The following is a 23,588-nucleotide window of genomic DNA, read 5'->3' as shown; positions in this document are numbered from 1 at the left end:
TCACTAAATACCAGCAAATCCTGAGTTCCCTCAGGAATTCTGCTCTTGTTTTTTGAGGGGGTGGGGTGAAAATAAGTTAGACATGGCAGCTGGTGGAAACCTTCCATCTGTGGCATTGCAGGGGATGGGGAGGAAATAAATCTTGGCTGATATGACCTGTATTTGTGTTATTGCCCTGTGTTCAGAAATTTTAAAGAGCTTAGGAAACAGGTACATTGTCTGCAGAAATAATTTTTAACCTGCCACTAGGGAGTCCCCACACTGCCAGAATCTATTTATTTTACTTAGGGGCCATTAATATCCCACGGAGGCCTTTAGCTAAGTACTTAGTGAGTACAATTGAATGCCAAACACTTTCAAAATGACATCTTCATCAAGGACAGTGCAAATGTTAAATGGTCATTAGTAGAACTTGCAGCACAGCCGATCAATGATTAAACACCCAGCAAAGCATGATAGCCATGGGAGAGAACCAGCTGGTTTAACAGAGAACCAGCTGGTTTAACAGAGAACCATTTATCTGTCACATTAAATTGACTTAAAATGTATTTGGTAGATTACACATTAGGGCAATTCAGTTCCCAGTTTTGCTTCACACTAGGACTTTCTCAATTTAAATATTAAACTATGACTTTAAAGCACTGACTATTCATCCTTATATGTGAATGCTAAACTTGTACACAGTATACTGTAAAGAATAAGGGGCTCCTAACAGTTATTAAGTGTGTTATTTCTAGTAATCTGATGAACAATTGTACTACAATACACTGTCAGGTGCTAAGAGTTATTTTCAGGTCAGACATAAGCCGCTGTGAATCCTGATACCCCATCCTTCATCACTTACTCCTCCTTCCAAAGTTACTGTCAAAGTTGTTGCATCAAGTGGGCCAATTAGAGACAGTCAAATTTTGAAAGTAAATGCCTCGAGATTTATTTCAAGTTACCCATTCCAATAAATAACATTCTTGTTGAAACTCTGTCTTTGTTTCCTTCACGACAGAGCAGCCGGACCTCTGCTTCCTTGTAAGAAATTAACTTCACTGAATAACATAGAAAGGTAAATTGACACTCTTAGTGTTGTAGTCCATCTCTGACTTCCACTCCCACTTAGCACTCTCAGGTAGGTCTACAACACTGTAATCGCTGGCCAATGGTTCCTTTGAGCAATGCTCCCCACTGAGTGTGCAGGAAAATAAATTTACTCTGTACAATTTACATTGTGAAAGCAAAATAAAAAGTAGTGTACTAAAGGTAGCAATTCCAAATTAGGTTTCAATTGATAGTCACATGTTACTCAATTTTAGCTCTCGCATGACTTAATATGGACCACTCAGTACACTTACTGGTTTGAAATTCACTCTCTGTCTCCCTGTGATCAGTTATTCTATATATATATATACATATATATCTCATGTAATTGCAGTTAGCACTGTTGCAAAGTCCCCAATTTGTGCTGGAGTGAAAAAATGTTGCTTTACAAATCGTTGCACACAGTGTAGATATCACTGTTTCCAATATAAGCAGATGAATGCATAATGTTTTCATATGACATTCTTTTCCCTGCTATTTTAACGGACCTGTTAACCCATTTAGAGTAAATGGCTGAATACCTGCATTAAAATAGCAAAGAAGTGTCACACTAGTGTGTTTTGCATTCCTCCACTAATATTGTCAACAGTCATTTTTAGCTAATTTCTTTGCACATATTTAATATTTAAATTATATTACAATATTACATATTATTGCATTGTCATGATATACAGTTGAACTTGAGGGGCATCCACCCATTAGAACTTGTAATTAGACAGTCCATGGCTGTACTCTGGCAGTCTTATTTCACAAAATGTATGTCTGAATTTTTAAAGTAAATGAACAGTTTTCATGGCATGTTTATTTTTTGTGGAAGATAAAATTATTTTGGTGATGACCTTATCAATGATCATCAGGAAAAGTCTGAAATAAAATGAGAAATTGTTGGAAATACACACAGGCTCTTCAATGTTTGTAAAGAGAAAAGGCAGGTTAACTGTTCCAGGGAAGGAATACATACCAGAAATGTCAACCTGTCCTTTCTTTTCTCAGATACTGATGGGCCTGCTGTATATTTTCATGATTTTCTGTTTTTAATTTAGATTTCTAACATTTACAATTTTTTCCTGTTTTATCAGGAAAATTTAAGGGAAAAAGTAAGATCTGGGAAGCAACATTGACACCACGAAGAATGAAAAGAAGGATCTTGCATTTGAAAAGTGCCCTCTCATATCCTCAAGACATCCCAAAGTGCTTCACGATGTGGAGATGCCGGTGATGGACTGGGGTTGACAATTGTAAACAATTTTACAACACCAAGTTATAGTCCAGCAATTTTATTTGAAATTCACAAGCTTTCGGAGGCTTCCTCCTTCCTCAGGTGAATGTGGAAAAAAAAATTGCCTCCGAAAGCTTGTGAATTTCAAATAAAATTGCTGGACTATAACTTGGTGTTGTAAAATTGTTTACAAAAGTGCTTCACATTCAATTACTTCCTTAGCAGATAATTTGCACACAGCAAGTTCCCACAAACAGTAAATGACCAGCTAATCTGTTTTTAATGCTGTTGGTTGTGAAAAGAATGTTGGTCAGGAAAACTCCTTTCTTTTCTTCAAATATTGTAGTAGGATCTAAGCAGGCAGACAGGGCCTTAGTTTAACATCTAATCCTAAAGATTCACTGATGACAATGCAACACTCTCTAAATGTTACATTCATGTGTAAGCCGAAGTTATGTTCTCAAGCCTTGGCTTAAATGTACAGCCTTCTGATTTAGAAACAAGAGTGCTACAATCTTAGCCAAGCTAACATTTATAGGGAAAACAGGCCCCAGCACAATCTGGCAGCACGACTGCTAAACCCATTTCAAAAAAAATTGTTTTGCTTCAGTCCAAAATTACATTTTCACCACTATTGGAGGCAAATGCAAGTGTCTGTAAACCATTTGAGGTTACGAAGTTGATTTTGGCTCAGTGTTCAGCTAAATCCCACTTCAAACCAAACAACAGAACCAAAAATATAAAAAAAAAGTCAAATGTTTCAAAAACTACAATTATGGCTGTCTGGGAATCAGCACATAGAAACAGAAACATAGAAGGAGCAAGAGTAGGCCATTCGGACTTTGGACCTGCTCCGCCATTCAAAATGTTCATGGCTGACCGTCTGACTCAGTACCCTGTTACTGCTTTTTTCCCCCGATCCCTTGATCCCTTTAGCATTAAGAAATATATTTATCTCCTTCTTGAATATATTAGAATATAAAAACAGGGAGGTATTGCTGCAGTTATATAAGGTATTGGTGAGACCGCACCTGGAATACTGCATACAGTTTTGGTGTCCATACTTAAGAAAAGACATATTTGCTCTCGAGGCAGTACAAAGAAGGTTCACTCGGTTAATCCCGGGGATGAGGGGGTGGACATATGAGGAGAGGTTGAGTAGATTGGGACTCTACTCATTGGAGTTCAGAAGAATGAGAGGCGATCTTATTGAAATATATAAGATTGTGAAGGGGCTTGATCGGGTGGATGCGGTAAGGATGTTCCCAAGGATGGGTGAAACTAGAACGAGGGGGCATAATCTTAGAATAAGGGGCTGCTCTTTCAAAACTGAGATGAGGAGAAACTTCTTCACTCAGAGGGTAGTAGGTCTGTGGAATTTGCTGCCCCAGAAAGCTGTGGAAGCTACATCATTAAATAAATTTAAAACAGAAACAGACAGTTTCCTCGAAGTAAAGGGAGTTAGGGGCTACGGGGAGCGGGCAGGAAATTGGACATGAATTTAAATTTGAGGTTAGGAGCAGGCTCGAGGGGCCGATTGGCCTACTCCTGCTCCTATTTCTTATATTCTTATGTTCTTATCTAATGACTTGGCCTCCACTGCCTTCTGTGGTAGAGAATTCCACAGGTTCACCACGCCCTGAGTGAAGAAATTTCTCCTCATCTCGGTTCTAAATGGCATACCCCGTATCCTGAGACTGTGACTCCTGGTTCTGGGCTCCCCAGCCATCAGGAACATCCTCCCTGCATCTAGTCTGTCTAGTCCTGTTAGAATTTTATATGTTTCAATGAGATCACCTCTCATTCTTCTAAACTCGAGTGAATATAGACCTAGTCGACCCAATCTCTCCTCATACATCAGTCCTGCCATCCTAGGAATCAGTCTGGTAAACCTTCGTTGCACTCCCACCATGGCAAGAACATCCTTCCTCAGATAAGGAGACCACAACTGCACACAATACTCTAGATGTGGTCTCACCAAGGCCCTGTATAACTGCAGTAAGACATCCCTGCTCCTGTACTCAAATCCTCTTGCAATGAAGGCCAACATACCATTCGCCTTCCTAACTGCTTGCTGCACCTGAATGCTCGCTTTCAGTGACTGGTGTACAAGAACACCCAGGTCTCGTTGCACCTCCCCTTTTTCCAATCTATCACCATTCAGATAATAATCTGTCTTTCTGTTTTTACAACCAAAGTGGATAACTTCACATTTATCCACGTAATACTGCATCTGCCATGTTCTTGCCCACTCAACCAACTTGTCTAAATCACATTGGAGCCTCTTTACATCCTCCTCACAGATCACATTCCACCCCAGCTTTGTGTTGTCTGCAAACTTGGAAATGTTACATTTAGTTCCCTCATCCAAATCATTGATATACATTGTGAATAGCTGGGGCCCAAGCACTGATCCCTGCAGTACCCCACTTGTCACCGCCTGCCACCCCGAAAAAGACCCATTTATTCCTACTCTCTGTTTCCTGTCTATTAACCAATTTTCAATCCATGCCAGTATATTCCTCCCAATCCCATGTGCTTTAATTTTGCACACGGACGTCTTGTGTGGGACCTTATCAAAAGCCTTCTGAAAATCCAAGTACACCACATCCACTGGTTCTCCCCTATCTATTCTACTAGTTACATCCTCAAAAAACTCCAGTAGATTTGTTAAGCATGATTTCCCTTTCATAAACTCATGCTGACTTTGTCCAATCCCTTTAGTGCCTTCCAAGTGTCCTCTTATCACACCTTTTAGAATAGACTCTAACATTTTCCCCACTACTGATGTTATGCTAACTGGTCTGTAATTCCCTGTTTTTTCTCTCCCTCCTTTTTTAAATAGTGGGGTTACATTTGCCACCCTCCAATCTGTAGGAACTGTTCCAGAATCGATAGAATTTTGGAAGATGATCAGCAATGCATCCATTATTTCCAGGGCCACTTCCTTTAGTACACTGGGATGTAGATTATCAGGCCCTGGGGATTTGTCAGCCTTTAGCCCCATTAATTTCCCAAGCACTCTTTTTTTACTAATACTGGTTTCCTTCAGTTCCTCCCTCTCACTAGACCCCTGGTTCCCTAACATTTCTGGGAGGTTATTTGTGTCCTCCTTTGTGAAGTCAGAACCACAGTACGTGTTTAATTGTTCTGCCATTTCTTTGTTCCCCTTTATAATTTCCCCCATTTCTGACTGTAAAGGACCCACATTTGTCTTCACTAATCTTTTTCTCTTGACATATTTGTAGAAGCTTTTACAATCAGTTTTTATGTTCCCTGCTAGTTTACTCTCATACTCTATTTTTCCCCGCTTAATCAATCTCTTTGTCCTCTTTTGCTGAATTCTAAACTGCTCCCAATCCTCAGGCATGCTGCTTTTTCTGGCAATTTTATGTGTCTCTTCTTTGGATCTAATACTATCCCTAATTTCTTTTGTAAGCCACGGTTGAGCCACCTTTCCTGTTTTATTTTTGCACCAGACAGGAATGAATAATTATTGTAATTCCTGCACATGTTCTTTAAATATTAGCCATTGCTAATCCACCGTCATCACTTTTAGTAAAGTTCCCCAATTTATCATAGCCAACTTGCACCTCATACTTTCATAATTTCCTTTATTTAGATTCAGGACCCTAGTTTCGGATTCAACTACTTCACTCTCCATCTTAATGAGGAATTCTATCATGTTATGGTCGCTGTTCCCTAAGGGACCCCGCACAACACGTTTGTTAATTAATCCTTTCTCATTGCACAATACCCAGTCTAGGATCGCCTATTCTCTAGTTGGTTCCTCAACGTATTGGGCTAGAAAACCATCACGTACACACTCCAGGAATTCCTCCCCCACAGTATTATTGCTAATTTGTTTTGACCAATCTATATGTAGATTAAAGTCACCCATGATTATATTGTACCCTTCTTGCATGCGTCTCTAATTTCCTGTTTAATGCCCCCCCCCACATCTCCACTACTGTTTGGGGGCCTATAGACAACCCCCACCAACGTTTTCTGCCTCTTGGTGTTTCTTAGCTCCACCCATACAGGTTCCACATCGTGATTTTCTGAGCCAATATCCTTCCTCACTATTGCATTGATTTCCTCCTTTACTAACAACGCTACCCCACCTCCTTTCCCTTTTTGCCTGTCCTTCTGAAATATTGAATACGCCTCGATGTTCAGTTCCCAACCTTGGTCACCCTGCAGCCATGTCTCCGTAATCGCAACTTAATCATAAACGTTAATATCTATCTGCGCTGTTAATTCATCTAGCTTATTGCGAATGCTCCGTGCATTAAGAAACAATGCCTTTAGACTTGTCTTTTTAAGATTGCTAGTCATCTTAGTTTTATTTTGCACTATGGCCCTATTTGTTTTTCGCCCTTGTTTTCTCTGCCTTCCACTATTGCTTCTTCCCTTTTTGTCTTTTGTTTCTATCCTTGTTTCCCCCTCCTCTGTCTCCCTGCTCAGGTTCCCACCCCCCTACCATTCAAGTTTAAGCCTTCCCCAACAGCACTAGCAAGCACCCCCGCGAGGACATTGGTCCCGGTCCTGCTCAGGTGTAACCCGTCCCGCTTGTACAGGTCCCACCTTCCCCAGAACTGGTCCCAATGTCCCAGGAATCTAAATCCCTCCCTCCTACACCATCCCTGCAGCCACACATTCTTCTGGTCTATTCTCCTGTTCCTATACTCACTAGCATGTGGCACTGGTAGTAATCCTGAGATCACTACCTTTGAGGTCCGGCTTTTTAATTTATCTCCTACTCCTTAAATTCACCTTTCAGGACCTCATCCCTTTTTTTAACCTATGTCGTTGGTACCGATGGGGGCCACGATGACTGGCTGTTCACTCTCCCCCTCCAGAATGCCCTGTAGCCGCTCCCTGACATCCTTGCCCCTAGCACCAGGGAGGCAACATACCATCCTGGTGTCACGTTTGCGGCCGCAGAAATGCCTATCTGTTCCCCTTACAATTGAATCCCATATCAATATAGCCCTGCCACTCTTATTCCTCCCCTCCTGTGCAGCAGAGCCACCGTTGGTGCCACGAAGTTGGCTCTTTCTGCTTTCCCCTGAGAAGCCATCTCCCCCAACAGTATCCAAAACGGTATATCTGTTTGCAAAAGAGATGACCCCGCAGCTCCAGCTCCGAAATGCGGTTAGCCAGTAACTGCAGCTGGACACACTTCCTGTACACATGGTCGCCAGGGACACCTGTAGTGTCCATGACTCCGCACATAGTGCAGGAGGAGCATATCACGGGTGCGAGCTCTGCTGCCATGACTTGCCTTAGATTTACACTGCATTCACCTCTCGGACTCTCTTCCCGCTCTCAGGACTCTCCTTTCACACTGCGCTCACCTCTCAGACTCTCCTCCCGCTCTTGGGCTCTCCTTTTACACTCGCTCACCTCTCGGACTCTCCTCCCGCTCTCGGACTCTCCTCCCGCTCTCGGACTCTCCTTTTATACCAGGCTCAACTTTCGGACTCTCCTTTTACACTGTGCTCACCTCTCGGACTCTTTTCCCGCTCGGATTCTCCTCGCACTCTTGGACTCTCCTTTTACACTGCGCTCACCTCACGGACTCTCCTCCCGCTCTTGGACTCTCCTTTTATACTAGGGTCACCTCTCGGACTCTCCTCTTGCTCTCGGACTCTCCTTTTACATCGCGCTCACCTCTTGGACTCTCCTCCCGCTCTCGGACTCTCCTCCCGCTCTCTTTGTCTGCCTTGACCAATATGGCGGGCAGCGCACTCTGGCATAGAATGTACACATGCACGCCATCTGCCATATTTACTTTGACCTGTAAAACAGGCGTGGCATAAATCCATTTCTAGGCCACTGACTCCAGGGATATGATTCCATTGGCATCAGCTGCCATCAAATGTGTTGCCCAAGTATTAAATCTTTATGTGTGAACTCTGACAATGAGTGTTCACAGACTATTTTATCACTGAGGGGGGTGGGTAGAGGCATCACAGCCTGATTCTGATTCTGTCCTTACCTGACCTTCACACAGGCATACCTTCCAGCAGGAGTCACTGAAATAGCTATCAGGAACAGGAACCTGGTTAATTTCTCCTTCCTTCTTACTCAGGGCATAGAGGCTATGTGTAAAAGACTTAGCACTGCCCTGGCTGAAATCAGCTGACTGAGCCCATACAATGGGTTAAACTTAGGACCCTCCTGGTCTGCCTGGGTGCTCAGTTCACCACCAGCCAGTTCATTTGCTTACTGCCTCATAAAGGGAATCAGTTATTATTTTTTGATACTGAGGAAAAAAATAACTGAACAAAATCTGAGCCAAATTCTATAGGGTTGCATTGGGCTTGACTTTATCAAATCTCTCTGACTTGGATTCTCCCTCCCAAATGTGAGAACAGTTTAGCATTGGGCAAAATTTAGAAAACTAGCCCAAGTCTTATTTTGGAAATACAGGTTGAAGATATAGCTCAGAAATGTTCCTTTTGACATTTTCATATCTTTATATATTTATTTCATTACTTTAGTATTTTGTGTCCTCAATGGCTTTTTCATTTAGAGCTGTGAAGAAAATGAAGACAATTTGATCAGCACATCAAATTTGGTCCGTTAAGTGGAACCAATGTGAGTCAAATGTTTAGGACGCATTCATTGCAAAATCCATCTTGGAAGTGACAGAATAAATTGCACAAGATTGCATCTATTTGCATTCATGCATGCGTGACTAGGTGGGCCAGAGTAATATTTAAATCACATTTAAATATATGTTCAAGATTGAGTCAAGCTGCCAAACTATGATAATATGAAACTTCAGAGGGTTCCTCCATATCTAATTTCTTTCCATTTGTTCTACACAAATAAAATCAGTGCAACGTAAATTTCTTATCATGTGGTTCTTCTGCATATGTTGAATTGCAATTATTCTTTCACAAAACCTACCGTTTTTTAACTATCAGCATCACCCCCAGCATGATGATGATGAACATTAGTATGCCTGCAATAACTCCAGCCATTTTCACTGTGTTATCCACCTGTTTTTCTGGTTCCACTGTGTTGGAGTTCTGCGTTGAGGCACCTGAAATGAGAAAAATCACAGAATTAATAAGATCCTGAAAATGAATCTGTGTTCATTGCTTCATCAGACCACCAAACTTATATCATTCTTTACAAAAACAATGTTTACAATAGATCCTCCAAGTATTTTGCACCCATTATTAAGACAAAATGAGAAGATATCAAAATGAGCAGAGAGAGATAGCAGAACTGGAACAATTTGCTAAAATTATTTCCCTCCACCAGCTCCTCACTGATGGTGCATTGGCTTAGATTAATGAACACTTGAGGGGGTGATTTCACGATCTGGTACTTCCACTGGGAATAACACTCACATCAGGGAATTGTAGGCATTCAGCCTCTGATTTTCTGACCATTCATTTTAATGGGTGTAATATCATAGGCTGTGCGTCTCCAATTCCCCAAGTTAGGCAATCAGCGAATGTCATTCCCTCCTAGAAGGGAGTAAAGAAGGGGAAAAGGGAGATGGGTCATCACCAGTGAACCTGGTATTTTGTATATATTTGATTGCTTTGGGTTGACAAAATGTAGCTAAGAGTTTGAGCCATTCTATTTTCTCTAGTTTCGTTTTTTTAAATTGCCCATCATATGAAGTTAAAGATAACATCATGGAATACAAATGTTTTAAATGATCTGAAGAAATAGGGAAGGAAAGAAATTGGGAAATGTATAATATTAAATGAAACTTTTGATAATGAAAGTAAAATAAACTGTAAAGAAACAGTAGTTTGTATCTAGGGAGGAAATGCTAGTTTGACCTGGAAGTTTCAGGGACATGTACTGCAAAACAGTATCATCATAATAGGTACAGCACAGGAGGAGGCCATTTGGCCCATCATGCTTGTGCCAGCTCATTGAAATTAGTCCCACCACCCTACTCTTTCCCCATAGACCTGCAATTTTCTACCCTTCAAGTATTTATCCAATTCCCTTTTGAAAGTTACTATTGAATCTGCTTCCACCACTCTTTCAGGCAGTGCATTCCAGATCATAACAACTCGCTGCGTAAAACATTTTTTGTCCTTTGCACCCTCTCTGGTTCTTTTGCAATTACCTTAAATCTGTGTCCTCTGGTTACCGACCCTTCTGCCACTGGAGACAGTTTCTCCTTATTTACCCGATCAAAACTGTTCATGATCTTGAACACCTCTATCAAATCTCCCCTTAACCTTCTCTGTTCTCAGGAGAACAACCCCACCTTCTCCAGTTTCTCCAAATGACTGAATTCCCTCATCCCTGATACCATTCTAGTAAATCTCTTCTGCACCCTCTCTGAGGCCTTCACATCTTTCCTAAAGTGTGGTGTCCAGAATTGAACACAATTCTTCAGCTTAGGCCTAACCAGTGTTTTATAAAGGTTTAGTATAGCTATGCCACAATTAATAAAGCCCAGGACCCGTAACGCTTTTTTAACAGCCTTCTCAACTTGTCCTGCCACCTTCAAAGATTTATGTCTATGCACCCCCAGATCTCTGTGTTCCTGCACCTCCTTTAAAATCTAGTAAAAGTACTAAAGAGGTAGCCATGGAAATAGTGGATGCATTAGTTGTCATCTTCCCAAATTCTATAGATTATGGAACAGTTCCTGCAGATTGGAGGGTGGCAAATGTAACCCCACTATTTAAAAAAGGAGGGAGAGAGAAACCAGGGAACTACAGACTGGTTAGCCTAACATCAGTGGTAGGGAAAATGCTAGAGTCTATTATAAAGGATGTCATTACAGGACACTTAGAAAATATCAATGGCATTAGACAAAGTCAACATGGATTTATGAAAGGGAAATCATGTTTGACAAACCTATTGGTGTTTTTTGAGGATGTAACTGGTAGAATAGATAAGGATGAACCAGTGGGTGTGGTTTATTTGGATTTTCAGAAGGCCTTTGATAAAGTCCCACATAAGAGATTAGTGTGCAAAATTAAAGCACATGGGATTGGGAGTAATATACTGGCATGGATTGAAAATTGGTTAATAGACAGGAAACAGAGAGTAGGAATAAATGGGTCTTTTTCGGGGTGGCAGGCGGTGACTAGTGGGGTACTGCAGGGATCAGTGCTTGGGCCCCAGCTATTCACAATATATATCAATGATTTGGATGAGGGAACCAAATGTAATATTTCCAAGTTTGCTGATGACACAAACCTAGGTGGAATCGTGAGTTGTGAGGAGGATGCAAAGAGGCTTCAAGATGATTTAGACAAGTTGAGTGAGTGGGCAAATACATTGCAGATGCAGTATAATGTGGATAAATGCGAAGTTATCCACTTCAGAAGGAAAAACAGAAAGGCAGAGTATTATTTAAATGGTGATAGATTGGGAAATGTTGATGTACAAAGGGACCTGGGTGTCCTTGTACACCAGTCACTGAAAGCAAACATACAGGTGCAGCAAGCAGTTAGGAAGGAAAATGGTATGTTGGCCTTCATTGCAAGAGGATTTGAGTACAGGAGCAAGGATGTCCTACTGCAGTTATACAGGGCCTTGGTGAGACCACACCTGGAGTTTTGGTCTTCTTACCTAAGAAAGAATATACTTGCCATAGAGGGAGTGCAGCGAAGGTTCACCAGACTGATTCCTTGGATGGCAGGACTGTCGTATGAGGAGAGACTGGGTTGACTCGGCCTGTATTCACTCGAGTTTAGAAGAATGAAAGGGGATCTCATTGAAACATATAAAATTCTGACAGGGCTAGATAGACTGGATGCAGGGAGGATGTTTCCCCTGGTCCAGAACGAGGGGTCACAATCTATTGGGGTAGGACATTTAGGACTGAGATAGGAACATAGGACCAGGAGTAGGCCATTCAGCCCCTCGTGCCTGCTCCGCCATTTGATAAGATCTTGGCTGATCTGTGATCTAACTCCATATACCTGCCTTTGGCCCATATCCCTTAATACCTTTGGTTGCCAAAAAGCTATCTATTTCACATTTAAATTTAGCAATTGAGCTAGTATCAATTGCCGTTTGCAGAAGAGAGTTCCAAACTTCTACCACCCTTTGTGTGTAGAAATGTTTTCTAATCTTGCTCCTGAAACGTCTGGCTCTAATTTTTTTAAACTGTGCCCCCTACTCCTCGAATCCCCAACCAGCGGAAATAGTTTCTCTCTATCCACCCTATCCGTTCCCCTTGATATCTTATAAACTTCGATCAGATCACCCCTTAACCTTCGAAACTCCAGAGAATACAACCCCAATTTGTGTAATCTCTCCTCGTAACTTAACCCTTGAAGTCCAGGGATCATTCTAGTAAACCTACGCTGCACTCCCTCCAAGGCCAATATGTCCTTCCGAAGGTGCGGTGCCCAGAACTGCTCACAGTACTCCAGGTGCGGTCCAACCAGGGTTTTGTATAGCTGCAGCATAACTTCTGCCCCCTTGTACTCCAGTCCTCTAGATATAAAGGCCAGCATTCCATTAACCTTATTGATTATTTTCTGCACCTGTTCATGAAACTTCAATGATCTATGCACCTGAACCCCCTAAGTCCCTTTGGACATCCACTGTTTTTAACTTTTTACCATTTAGAAAGTATCCTGTTCTATCCTTTTTTGATCCAAAGTGGATGACCTCACATTTGTTTACATTGAATTCTATTTGCCACAGTTTTGCCCATTCACCTAATCTATCAATATCCCTTTGTAATTTTATGTTTTCATCTACACTGCTTACAATGCCACCAATCTTTGTGTCATTGGCAAACTTAGATATGAGACTTTCTATGCCTTTATCTAAGTCGTTAATAAATATTGTGAATAATTGAGGCCCCAAGACAGATCCCTGCGGGACTCCACTAGTCACATCCTGCCAATGTGAGTACCTTCCCATTATCCCTACTCTCTGTCACCTTTCACTCAGCCAACTTCCTAACCAAGTCTGTACTTTTCCCTCGATTCCATGGGCTTCTATCTAAGTTAACATTCTCTTATGTGGGACCTTATCAAATGGTTTCTGGAAGTCCATATAAATAATATCCATTGACATTCCCCTGTCCACTACTTTAGTCAACTCTTCAAAAAATTCAATCAGGTTTGTCAGGCACGACCTACCTTTCACAAATCCACGCTGGCTCTCTCTGACTAACTGAAAATTCTCGAGGTGTTCAATCACCCTATCCCTAATTATAGACTCCAGCATTTTCCCCACAACAGATGTTAGGCTAACTGGTCTATAATTCCCTGGTTTCCCTCTCTCTCCTTTCTTAAAAAGCGGTGTGACATGTGCAATTTTCCAATCTGGAGGGACAGTTCCTGAATCAAGAGAACTTTGAAAGATTATAGTTAGGGCATCTGCAATGTGCTCACCTACTTCCTTTAAAATCCTGGGATGGAAACCATCTGGTCTTGGGGATTTGTCACTCTTTAGTGCTATTATTTTCTTCATTACTGTTGCTTTACTTATTTTAATTTTATCGAGTCCCTGTACCTGATTCAATATTAGTTTTCTTGGGATTTCCAGCATGCTGTCTTCTTCTTCGACTGTAAATACTGACGCAAAGTTATCATTCAACATGTCCGCCATTTCCCCATTGTCAATGACAATATCCCCACTTTTAGTTTTTAAGGGGCCAACACTGCTCCTGACCACCCTCTTTTTCCTAATGTAACTATAAAAGTTCTTCATATTGGTTTTGATATTCCTTGCAAGTTTCTTTTCATACTCTCTTTTTGTAGCTCTTACTATCTGTTTTGTGACCCTTTGTTGATCTTTGTATCTTTCCCATTCGCCAGGATCTGTGCCATTTTTTGCCTTTTTGTATGCCCTTTCCTTATGTCTTATACTGTCCCTTACCTCTTTAGTTGTCCATGGCTGTTTTTTTTGGCAAGTTTTTTTAAAAGAAATTTCGTCACTCAGAGGTTGGTGAACCTGTGGAATTCTCTACCACAGAAGGCTGTGGAGGCCAAGTCACTGAATATAAGAAGGAGCTGGATAGATTTCTCGACACAAAAGGCATCAAGGGGTATGGGGAGAGAGCAGGAATATGGTATTGAGATAGAGGATCAGCCATGATCATATTGAATGGCGGAGCAGGCTCGAAGGGCTGAATGGCCTACTTCTGCTCCTATTTTCTATGTTTCTATGTACCATTTAGTTTATATTGCCTCTCCTCATTGTTCCTACCAAAATGCATCACTTCACAATTCTCTGCATTAAATTTCATCTGCCATGTGTCTGTCCATTTCACCAGTCTGTCTACATCCTCCTGAAGTCTGTTACTATTCTCCACATTGTTAACTACATTTCCGAGTTTTGTGTCATCTGCAAACACTGAAATTCTACCCTCCATACCCAAATCCAGGTCATTAATATATATCAAAAAGAGCAGTGGTCCTAATACTGACCCCTGGGGAACACCACTGTATACTTCCCTCCAGTCTGAAAAATAACCGTTCAACACTACTCTCTGCTTTCTGTCCCCTAGCCAATTTTATATCCATGCTGCCACTGTCCCTTTAATCTCATGGGCTTTAATTTTGCTAACAAGCTTATTATGTGGTACTTTGTCAAAACGCCTTTTGAAAGTCCAGATACACATCAACCGTACTACCCTCATCAACCCGCTGTGTTACTTCATCAAAGAAGTAAGTGCAATAATAATAAAAAAAACTTTCTTGTTGTTCAGAGCTGCTGCCAAGTGTATCAGATTGAAGTAGCCCACACAATTCTCACTGAGATATAACAGTCGTGACAAGGATGGGATCAAATAAAAAAGCTGTTTGGAATCCTGGTGAATTTATTGTTTTCAGATGATTGGTAAAATGTCACAGTTTAGGAAGATTGTTGAATATGCAGCATGTAAAGATGATTTTGAATCACATTCAGAACGGCTAGAGTACTGGCTGCAAATTATGTAAGCGAAGAAAAAGTGGTCAAGTGTTTTCTTTTTGGTTATCTGGTCCTACATGTTGTGGCTATTAAAAAACTTAGACCTGTAAATTCCTGAGGCTGGAGAGTGGGGAATCCTAATTTTTGCCCAGAGTAACCTGGAATATGGAGCAGGGCCCCGTTTCAGCAGGATTCAACTTCATTAAGACTTTCCCTATAAATTCCCGTGGCGGGGCTGTGGGCAAATCTTCTGTCCGCCTGCGCATGTTTTCAAGAGGGGTGGGGTTTTACAGGGAGTCCCTGGGCTACCACAGGAATTCTGCCCTTTATGCCCTTGAAAGGCCTCAGCAGAACTCATGCCAGTTGAGAGCGGGCATGAGTCTTTCTGATGCTTTCTGAAGGCCCTATGCCTTCATTAGAATAAGGTAATTGATCCAGTGAAAGATGTCGATTGAAAAAATAATTCTTTGGCCCAAATGGGCTTTGGGGGAACCTCAGGCAGAGTGGCATAGTTTACTCTACCTTACAATGATTGGATCGGGTCGGGTAAGGTAGATGCTGCTGTTGCATCCTTGTAGGTGTCAACAGCTCGTTCTATGTAAATGACAGCATGGTCAGGTCTCTAGCCTGGTGCTCGGACGGGTTCTGCTCTTCTGCACTTATGGTAGTGGCGCGCGTCCCCAGGAATTTTAGTTGCATAGTATCCCTGACAAAGTAAAGGAAAAATCTTTTGAACAACTGACTCAGATTTGGAGTTATGCGCTACAGTCGAAAAGCCCTGGTGATTGTAGAATAGTAAGAAAATGAAACCAAACGAAGGGAGACTTTTTCCACTGAGATTGTTGTTGGAATTCGGCTACTCTTGTTGGATTCATTTGTTTCTGAACTGAGACTTGAATCCATTCAAAAGAAGCTCCTCTCAGAAAAAGATTTGACTTTTAATTCTGTTTGTAAAATTGCCCTAGTTCCAGAAATGGCAAATTCCAATACGCAGGAAATGTCAAGAAAAGTAGGGGTGTACAATTTCCCAATAAGTTCGGGAGCACGCAAGCAGAGAGGTTCTCTTTATATATTAAGCACAATCATTCCAGCTCATTTGAAAAATGAAGATCTCTGGCCTTATTTTATCTTCAAATGCCAATATCTATAGAAAATAAACACACCCATATCCATAAAAAATATACACAGCCATATATATCTACACTGAATAATCACATCCATATATATCTGTATAAAATGCACACATATGTCTAAATATATACACCCTTATATCTATATAAAATAAGCACACTCAGCTCTATATAAAATATAAACATCCATATATATCTATAATAAATATATAAGCCCACAGATATCTATATTAATTATACACAAACTCATATCTATATAAAATACACACATGCATCAATCTATATAAAATATACATGGCCATATTTATATAAAATTATCTACAAGAGAATACTCAAGTGAACAAAGAAAGTTTAATTTGTTATTTTTCCATGTACACAACCCACATATATAAAAACATCAGTTAGGAAAAGTATTTGCAAGTTTTCCCTGATGGTTTAGTGGGTAGATGCACAAAGTGGTGTGGAACTGATCTATATAGACCAGAAACATCCTTGGTTCAATCCTATGTTTCCACTGGATTAACTGTTCTCAACCAGAGTGGTAATGGGGGAGCAGAGGGGGAGGGGGCCTTGGTATCCCTGGGCAAGGAAAGGGAAAAATCAGCCAAGATTCCTGTTGCTGATCACTATTCAGTGACCCCTGCTGTAAAGTGTGCGTTTATATATACACATATATGCAAGGTAAGAACAAGTTTGGGTTTCTCTTCCCCACTACGTATAGACTACTGACACTCACTGTCCAGACACACAACTCTTAAGTACATCATTCAGATCCCAACTGTATTTTAACCCTCGGCAGCCACGTTCGGCGTCCAGTGTCGTCCTTGCTAGGAGGACTGGGCACGAAGGAGTGCTCCTCCGGGACCCACAAGGAAGCCTAGGGCCTCGGGCTTCTCTCCTCTGACTGGAATTGCTTACCCCACCTCAATTACCTAACTGCCGGGGACCGTTCCTGTAGGTTCCCGGTCGTAAGTTCCTGCCGTGCTTGCCTGACTCCTGAACGCCGACCTGATGTCATTGACACTGGGTTCAGGCGGGAGTTGGACCTGGTATATTTAAACATGGCCCGGGTGTTGAAATAGCCCGGGCCTCACATTAATGAACTGGGGCTAACCTGATGCTCACTCTGCTGGCCCCAGGCTCGCCCTTCACCTCCTCATTTGTTCTGTTGCTTCTCCCCTTCCCCCTTGCTTACCAAGCTAAACCTTGTCCCTGGCTTCTCTCTACCCTAGCCCTGAATCCCCATCTCTCTACAGTTTCTCACCCATCTCTCCTGCCGCTTTTTGTAGTTGGTCATATCCATCAAAGCCACCTCCTCCTCTCTCAGCCCCATTTCGATTAAATTGCTAACTACTCAACTTCCTGGACCCCGCTAGCCGACATTGTAAATGGTTCCCTCTCTTCAGGCACTGCCTCCCTCCCTTTCAAACGATCATCATCATGACTCTCCTCAAAAAACCCACCTTCAACCTCTCTGTCCACATCTCCAACCTCTCTTTCATCTCCAAAATTTTTGAACATATTCTCACATTCGAAATCCATGCCCATCTCTCCCACAGCTCCCATACTGGATTAATCCCAATCAGGTTTCTGTCTTCCCACAACACCAAAATGACCCTAAACAAAGTCACGAACCACATTCTATGTGACTATGACTTCCCTGAAACCTTTGACATGATTGCCCACACCATCATCCTCCAACGCCTATCCTCTGTTGTCTAGCTCAAGGGACTGTCCTTACCTAGTTCCACTCTTACCTATCCAATCGTAGCCAGAGCATGTCTAATAATGGCTTCTCTTCCTACCCCTGTAACTTCACCTTGGGAGTCCCCCAAGGATCCATCCTTGGTCACCTCCTCTTCCTGATCTACATGCTGCCCTTGGCAACATCATCCACAAACATGGGGTCAGCTTCCATATGTACGCTGACAACAACCAGCTCTACCTCACCACCATGTCTCTTGACCCCTTTACCACCTCTGTGCTGTCAGATTGTTGTCCAACATCCAGTCTTGTATTGTTATAAACTGGATAGCCAGGTGGTGAAGGATTGAAAACTAAAGTCTGTCTTCAGTTGCTTCCAGGCCTTTATTCACAGAGATCCACATTACACCCACGACACCCTAGTTAAACGCTCATGTAAATGGATACCAGAGAGTCCCCAATTGATACGCACCACCTGAATGCAATTAACACTGATATAAATCATACAATTAACATTATATCAGACAAATTTCCTCCAGTTAAACATTGAGAAGACCAAAGCCATCATCTTCAGTCCCGTCTCAAACTCCGTACCTTTGCCATGGAGTACATACCTCTGTCTGGCCACTGTCTAAGGCTGAACTAGACTGTCGCAACTTCGGCATCCTGTTCAACCCTGAGCTGACCCATCACAAAGGCCTCCTACTTCAATCTCCATCACATCACCACCTCAGTCCCTATCTCAGGCCATCTGCCACTGAAACCCTGATCGATCCCTTTGTCGCCTCTAGTCTCAACTATTCCAATGCACTCTGGTCTGCCTGCCACCCTCCACCTAGGCCACAGGCTCTGGAATTCCCTCCCAAAACTCTTACAACTTTTAATTGCCCTCTTCAAAGACCTTCCTTAAAACCCACCACTTTGACCAATTCTTTTGTCACCCCTCCTATCGCCCTCCATTTTTTCCCTTACGTTTCTGTGAAGTTCCCTGCAACATTTTTCAATGTTAATGTGCTATATAAATGCAATTTGTTGTTCTAATAGATGAAAAATAGTAAGGGGAGTGCACATTCATAAAATTTACCCTAGAGTGTCCTCCTTTAAAGCAGTGACAGAAATTAAGCTACTCCAAGCTCCTCCTCTTCTGTCCTCGAATTCTGACATCAGTAACTTTCTGATAGGTAAAAAGGGGAACAAAATCCCTGACTTATTGCAACTCATTTTGACTGCAAAGTACTTGCTGTACTTTTAAGAAATTTTAGAACCATTAAAATTTGAAATAATTTCCAAAAAATCTGTGTAACCATCAGCAAGGGGTTTTCTCTATATGTAGTATGGATATAATATTTTAGGTTTTTATTGGTTAGTGATTAAATTGCATTTGGCTGAACCCAGCCACTTCCAAATGGATTTCAGTTTGGCAGCAACTTAACTGGATCAGTTTACTTGGATGAAACAGTTTAACATTTGATTTTATGCAATTGAATTTTAGCACATTAGGAGCCAAATAGTGATGAGCAACCAATCAGTATGAAATGGTCAGGAAAACATGGAGACCATCAAGATCTCAGCTAAACCAGGAATTGAGGAAAGGATGAAGATTCTGAAATTTTAATGGTCAAACTGATTTCAGGCAGCAATCCACTGTTAGTTAAGGTCAATTTTTCTTAAGAAGAGTGAAAGAGAAAATTAAAGCAGGAAAAAAAAACACAGGCTGCAGGCAATGAGGAACTAAACCTGTTGCAGCTGAAGGCAAATAGAAGGCAAGAAATATAGGCTCAATCCTGCTCCTCCCAGCTCCACATTAAAGTAAGTATTCCTTTCATCAAACTTAACTTTTGCAAAGTGATAAGAATCCCATAAATTAAGAAGACAAGCTTGGCCCTGAAAGTGAGTGGCTGTGATCCTGGCGGTTACATTGCCTCAGGGCAAACCAATCTTGCAGTGGGGGTGCCTTAAACAGGCATTAGGCCTCTTATGTTCATATGCAAAGGGCTTAGCACATGTTTCTGGTATAGGCCTTTGACGGCCCTCTTCATCAATATGGCGGCTGGCGCATTTCCATTCGGAAATGTGCACTCACTTCATGCCCGCCATATTGGGAGCTTAGCAGGCCAGTTAGCATCCAAAAAATTGATGCTGTATGGCCAACTTGGTCGGCCTTAGTGTAGGGAGTCCCTAGCCCTTGACCCTGCCCCTTCTGATATGGCTGGCTTTGTTAGGGACAGCGAAGGCTCTGCTCCTTACAAGGTCAACTGGGATTTCCCAACTAAGGTCAGGACCATACAGACCTAGGTCCTGGCTTTTTCTGAGTGGTTCTTCTTGACTCCTACTGGAGTTAAGGCAGGAGTCTGATGGTACTGCTGAGGAAATTTGGTCGCCTTATCTTCATACCTATGTCTAGTGCTAGAGAAGATAACTGATTCCAAAACCAGATTATTCAAGCAATAAACCGTCCTGTGCAGCCATGGAATAGCAAGTAGAATGGTCTCCTGGCTGGCCTCCCATCTTACACCCTCCATAAACTTGAGCTCATCCAAAATTCTGCTGCCCGTATCCTAACTCGCACCAAGTCACATTCACCCATCATCCCTGTGCTCGCTGACCTACATTGACTCCCGGTCCAACAACGCCTTGATTTTAAAATTCTCATCCTTGTTTTCAAATCCCTCCACGGCCTCGCCCCGCCCTATTTCTGTAACCTCCTCCAGTCCTACAACCCACCGAGATCTCTGAGCTCTTCCAATTCTGGCCTCTTGCGCATCCCTGATTTTAATCGCTCCACCAATGGCGCCGTGCCTTCAGTTGCCTAGGCCCTAAGGTCTGGAACTCCCTCCCTAAACTTCTCTGCCTCTCCACCTCTCTCTCCTCCTTTAAGATGCTCCTTAAAATCTGCCTCTTTGACCAAACCTGTCCTAATATCTCCTTATGTGGCTCGGTGTCAAATTTTGTTTGGTCATGCTCCTATGAAGTGCCTTGGGACGTTTTACTATGTTAATGGTGCTATATAAATGCAAGTTGTTGTTGTTGTCGTCAGGTGACAACCACTGAGTACCAACTTGCCAGACCATTGTAAACCAGAGCAGAATGGTTCATTAACAAAGGTAATTTTATCCACTTTAAGAAATCTGCTCATTCAACTAGTTTTTGATCGGTGAACATAGCTGGATATTGAAGTATAGAACTGAAAAAGGCTGTAGTCCATCTGGCTGATCCTAAAAATGAATATCCCTCAGATACTCACGTCCTCAAATAACTATCCAATTCTCCCTTAAATCTTTCCACACTATCTGCCTCCTTGGGCAGTCTGTTCCATGTATTCACCATCCTCTATGTGAAGTGGTTAAATCTAAACAGTCATTGCTTGGTTCTGGAGTTTGTGGCAATCCATCAATTATAGATCTTCAAAGATGTGTTACTAAGCAGTGACATTTAAAATTTTCTAAGGTTAAAAAAATGGCAACCAGGTTCTCTGCTTTGGTTCAAAATTAATTCTCAACTCAGACCCTGGATTCTGGTTTAATTTAAAAAGAATGTGGGCTATTCAGAATAATAGGTTTATTTTGTTCAATTCTCACATGGAAACCTCAGGATATCCTGATGGACATAACAAGGCCATCCCTCAGAGACATGCCATGCATTATCTTTACAGGGGAGTAGGTCAGTGATGATTGAGCTAGCTGTCTATCTCTATCTCTCTCTTTCTTTCTCTCTGCTCTCTGCATGACCTTTGGATCTCGTGCTTGCTTCCTCTCTCTCTATCCCTTCTCGTATCCTTTGTCTCCTTTATTTTCTGTGTCGGTTCTTCATAAGCATGGCACCATTTGAGTCTGCCTGTTGTAGCAATACTCAGTTACATTGTATACTACTGTTGATACTGTTATGTCCAAGAACTTGCACTCTGTTCGGTTAATACAGAACAAGTAAGATGCATAGCAGCCTGATTGAATTCATGAAAATGGTCAGGACAATGATGCCAATTTTCCTGGCCTCTCTATGCCCTGGTGCTGGACTGAAACAGTGCACCTGAAGTGCACTGTGCCTGTCCAGGCCCAGAAGTGCCATTATATCTTCTCTTGGGCCATTAACATGGTCCTAGGGTACCCTCCATGCAGGCCCCCCTGTCAGGGTCTAGCATTGGCAAAAGGGAAAGGGGAGTTCTAGCATGGCTATAGGCCTCTGAGGCCTGCAGCTGTGTTCCTGGCCTCTGGCCTTGGGGTCTTATGGTTGTTGCTGGAGATGCTCTAAGGCCCTAAGTTCATTGTGAGGGGACAGCTTTGAAACAAAGAGGAAAAAAAATGTTTGGAGGTATCTTGGGATTGCCTACGGACCCCACAGACCCTCTGGTCCATCGGGTTCTTGGCAGTAGTTCCAGGGTCTAGCTCTTCAGTTGCCCCTACGATTGGGTGCCCAATGAGCCAACAAGAAGTAAAGTAAGGCAGGAGGCTGGGAACCGCACCCTAACCTTGTTTTTGTAAATTTGTTAGGCCTGTGTCCACTGCTGTGCTCTCCCAGGAACCCCTGGGGCAATGTAAAGAGGGCAGATACCTGGAGAAGCAGGTTTTTGCCATTTTTAAAAACTTTTCTGTCCAGAAAATTGGTGTTCACCCTGGGTAAAAGTCAGATAAATCAGCCCCAGTATTTCTCAAGTAAGAAACGTTTTGTCCAATATATTTGGTAAATTAAATTAATCATGGGGGCTATATGTTGTGGATCAGTATAGATGCTACAGGCAAGATCTGAGGTTTTCCCCATTGCTGGAACTCTAGTTGTGAGCAATTAGACTACTAAATAAGAAACTGCTTCTTAATCACAACAATGAAATGGTTACAGAAATAGAGACCCACCAATGTTTTATTGTCAGGCTGGTGGTATACTGTGTAAATAAACAGTGGGGTTGATTTTGAATTTGGGGTAACCAATTGGCGGCCAGTTGCCTGTACCTACGATGAAGAAACCACCATGATTTTGAGGCCCCGGCCTCATTTACATCGGGCTGTTGAGCTGTGATGCACCAAACAGTCTTCCCGATGCAGTTTGTCGTAGTAAGGCTGGCAATTATCGGGCTGCCTCGGCTGCCAGCAAGGTAAACCTGCTCGTCCAGGCCACACAAAAATAATTTCAAACATACCTCTGCCGGGCCTCTTTGGCGCTATCACCCATGGAACTGATCACGGTTCTAACCTAAATTGGCAACCGGGATCCTAGGATGGCAATTTGCATATGAAAAGGAGCATACTGCTTGAAACAGGCATGTGCTTTGGGCGCCCAGTGATATGCTCCTTTCAAAATAGCACCGGCCACATTGTCGGAGTTAACGGGTGGTGAGGCAACCAACCTCATTTTGAGGCTGTTACCACCCCACTAACACCAGTTGAAACAAGTTAAAATTGACCCCTGTCTATCCATGGCTCTGATGCAAAAATATTACTTCCTGATGGTAGTGATGTCTCCAGTATGGTTGTTTTATAACCTGGCAGCGAACGGAGATTGAAAGCCCAAGGGCAGCCTTCTTGAATTTTAGCCGATTGGACAAAGGTAGCAGGAAAGAGTGTGCAAAACATTAT

At 42.3% G+C, this 23,588-nt stretch overlaps 1 protein-coding gene across 1 annotated transcript in view; it reads right to left on the bottom strand.

Moving 5' to 3' along the window:
• ptprt (protein tyrosine phosphatase receptor type T) overlaps window positions 1-23,588 on the bottom strand; it is a 721,453-nt gene that overhangs the window by 148,357 nt on the left and 549,508 nt on the right. Inside the window, exon 16 of the mRNA XM_068000862.1 lies at window positions 9,230-9,365. Coding sequence (XP_067856963.1) covers window positions 9,230-9,365 — 136 coding nt within the window. The remainder of the gene's footprint in view (window positions 1-9,229; window positions 9,366-23,588) is intronic.

This window comes from Heptranchias perlo, chromosome 19, assembly GCF_035084215.1.
Source record: "Heptranchias perlo isolate sHepPer1 chromosome 19, sHepPer1.hap1, whole genome shotgun sequence".
NCBI classification, from domain to species: Eukaryota; Metazoa; Chordata; class Chondrichthyes; order Hexanchiformes; family Hexanchidae; genus Heptranchias; species Heptranchias perlo.
The sequence above is the reverse complement of the archived record's forward strand: the minus strand, read 5'-3'. Positions and strand labels throughout refer to the sequence as shown.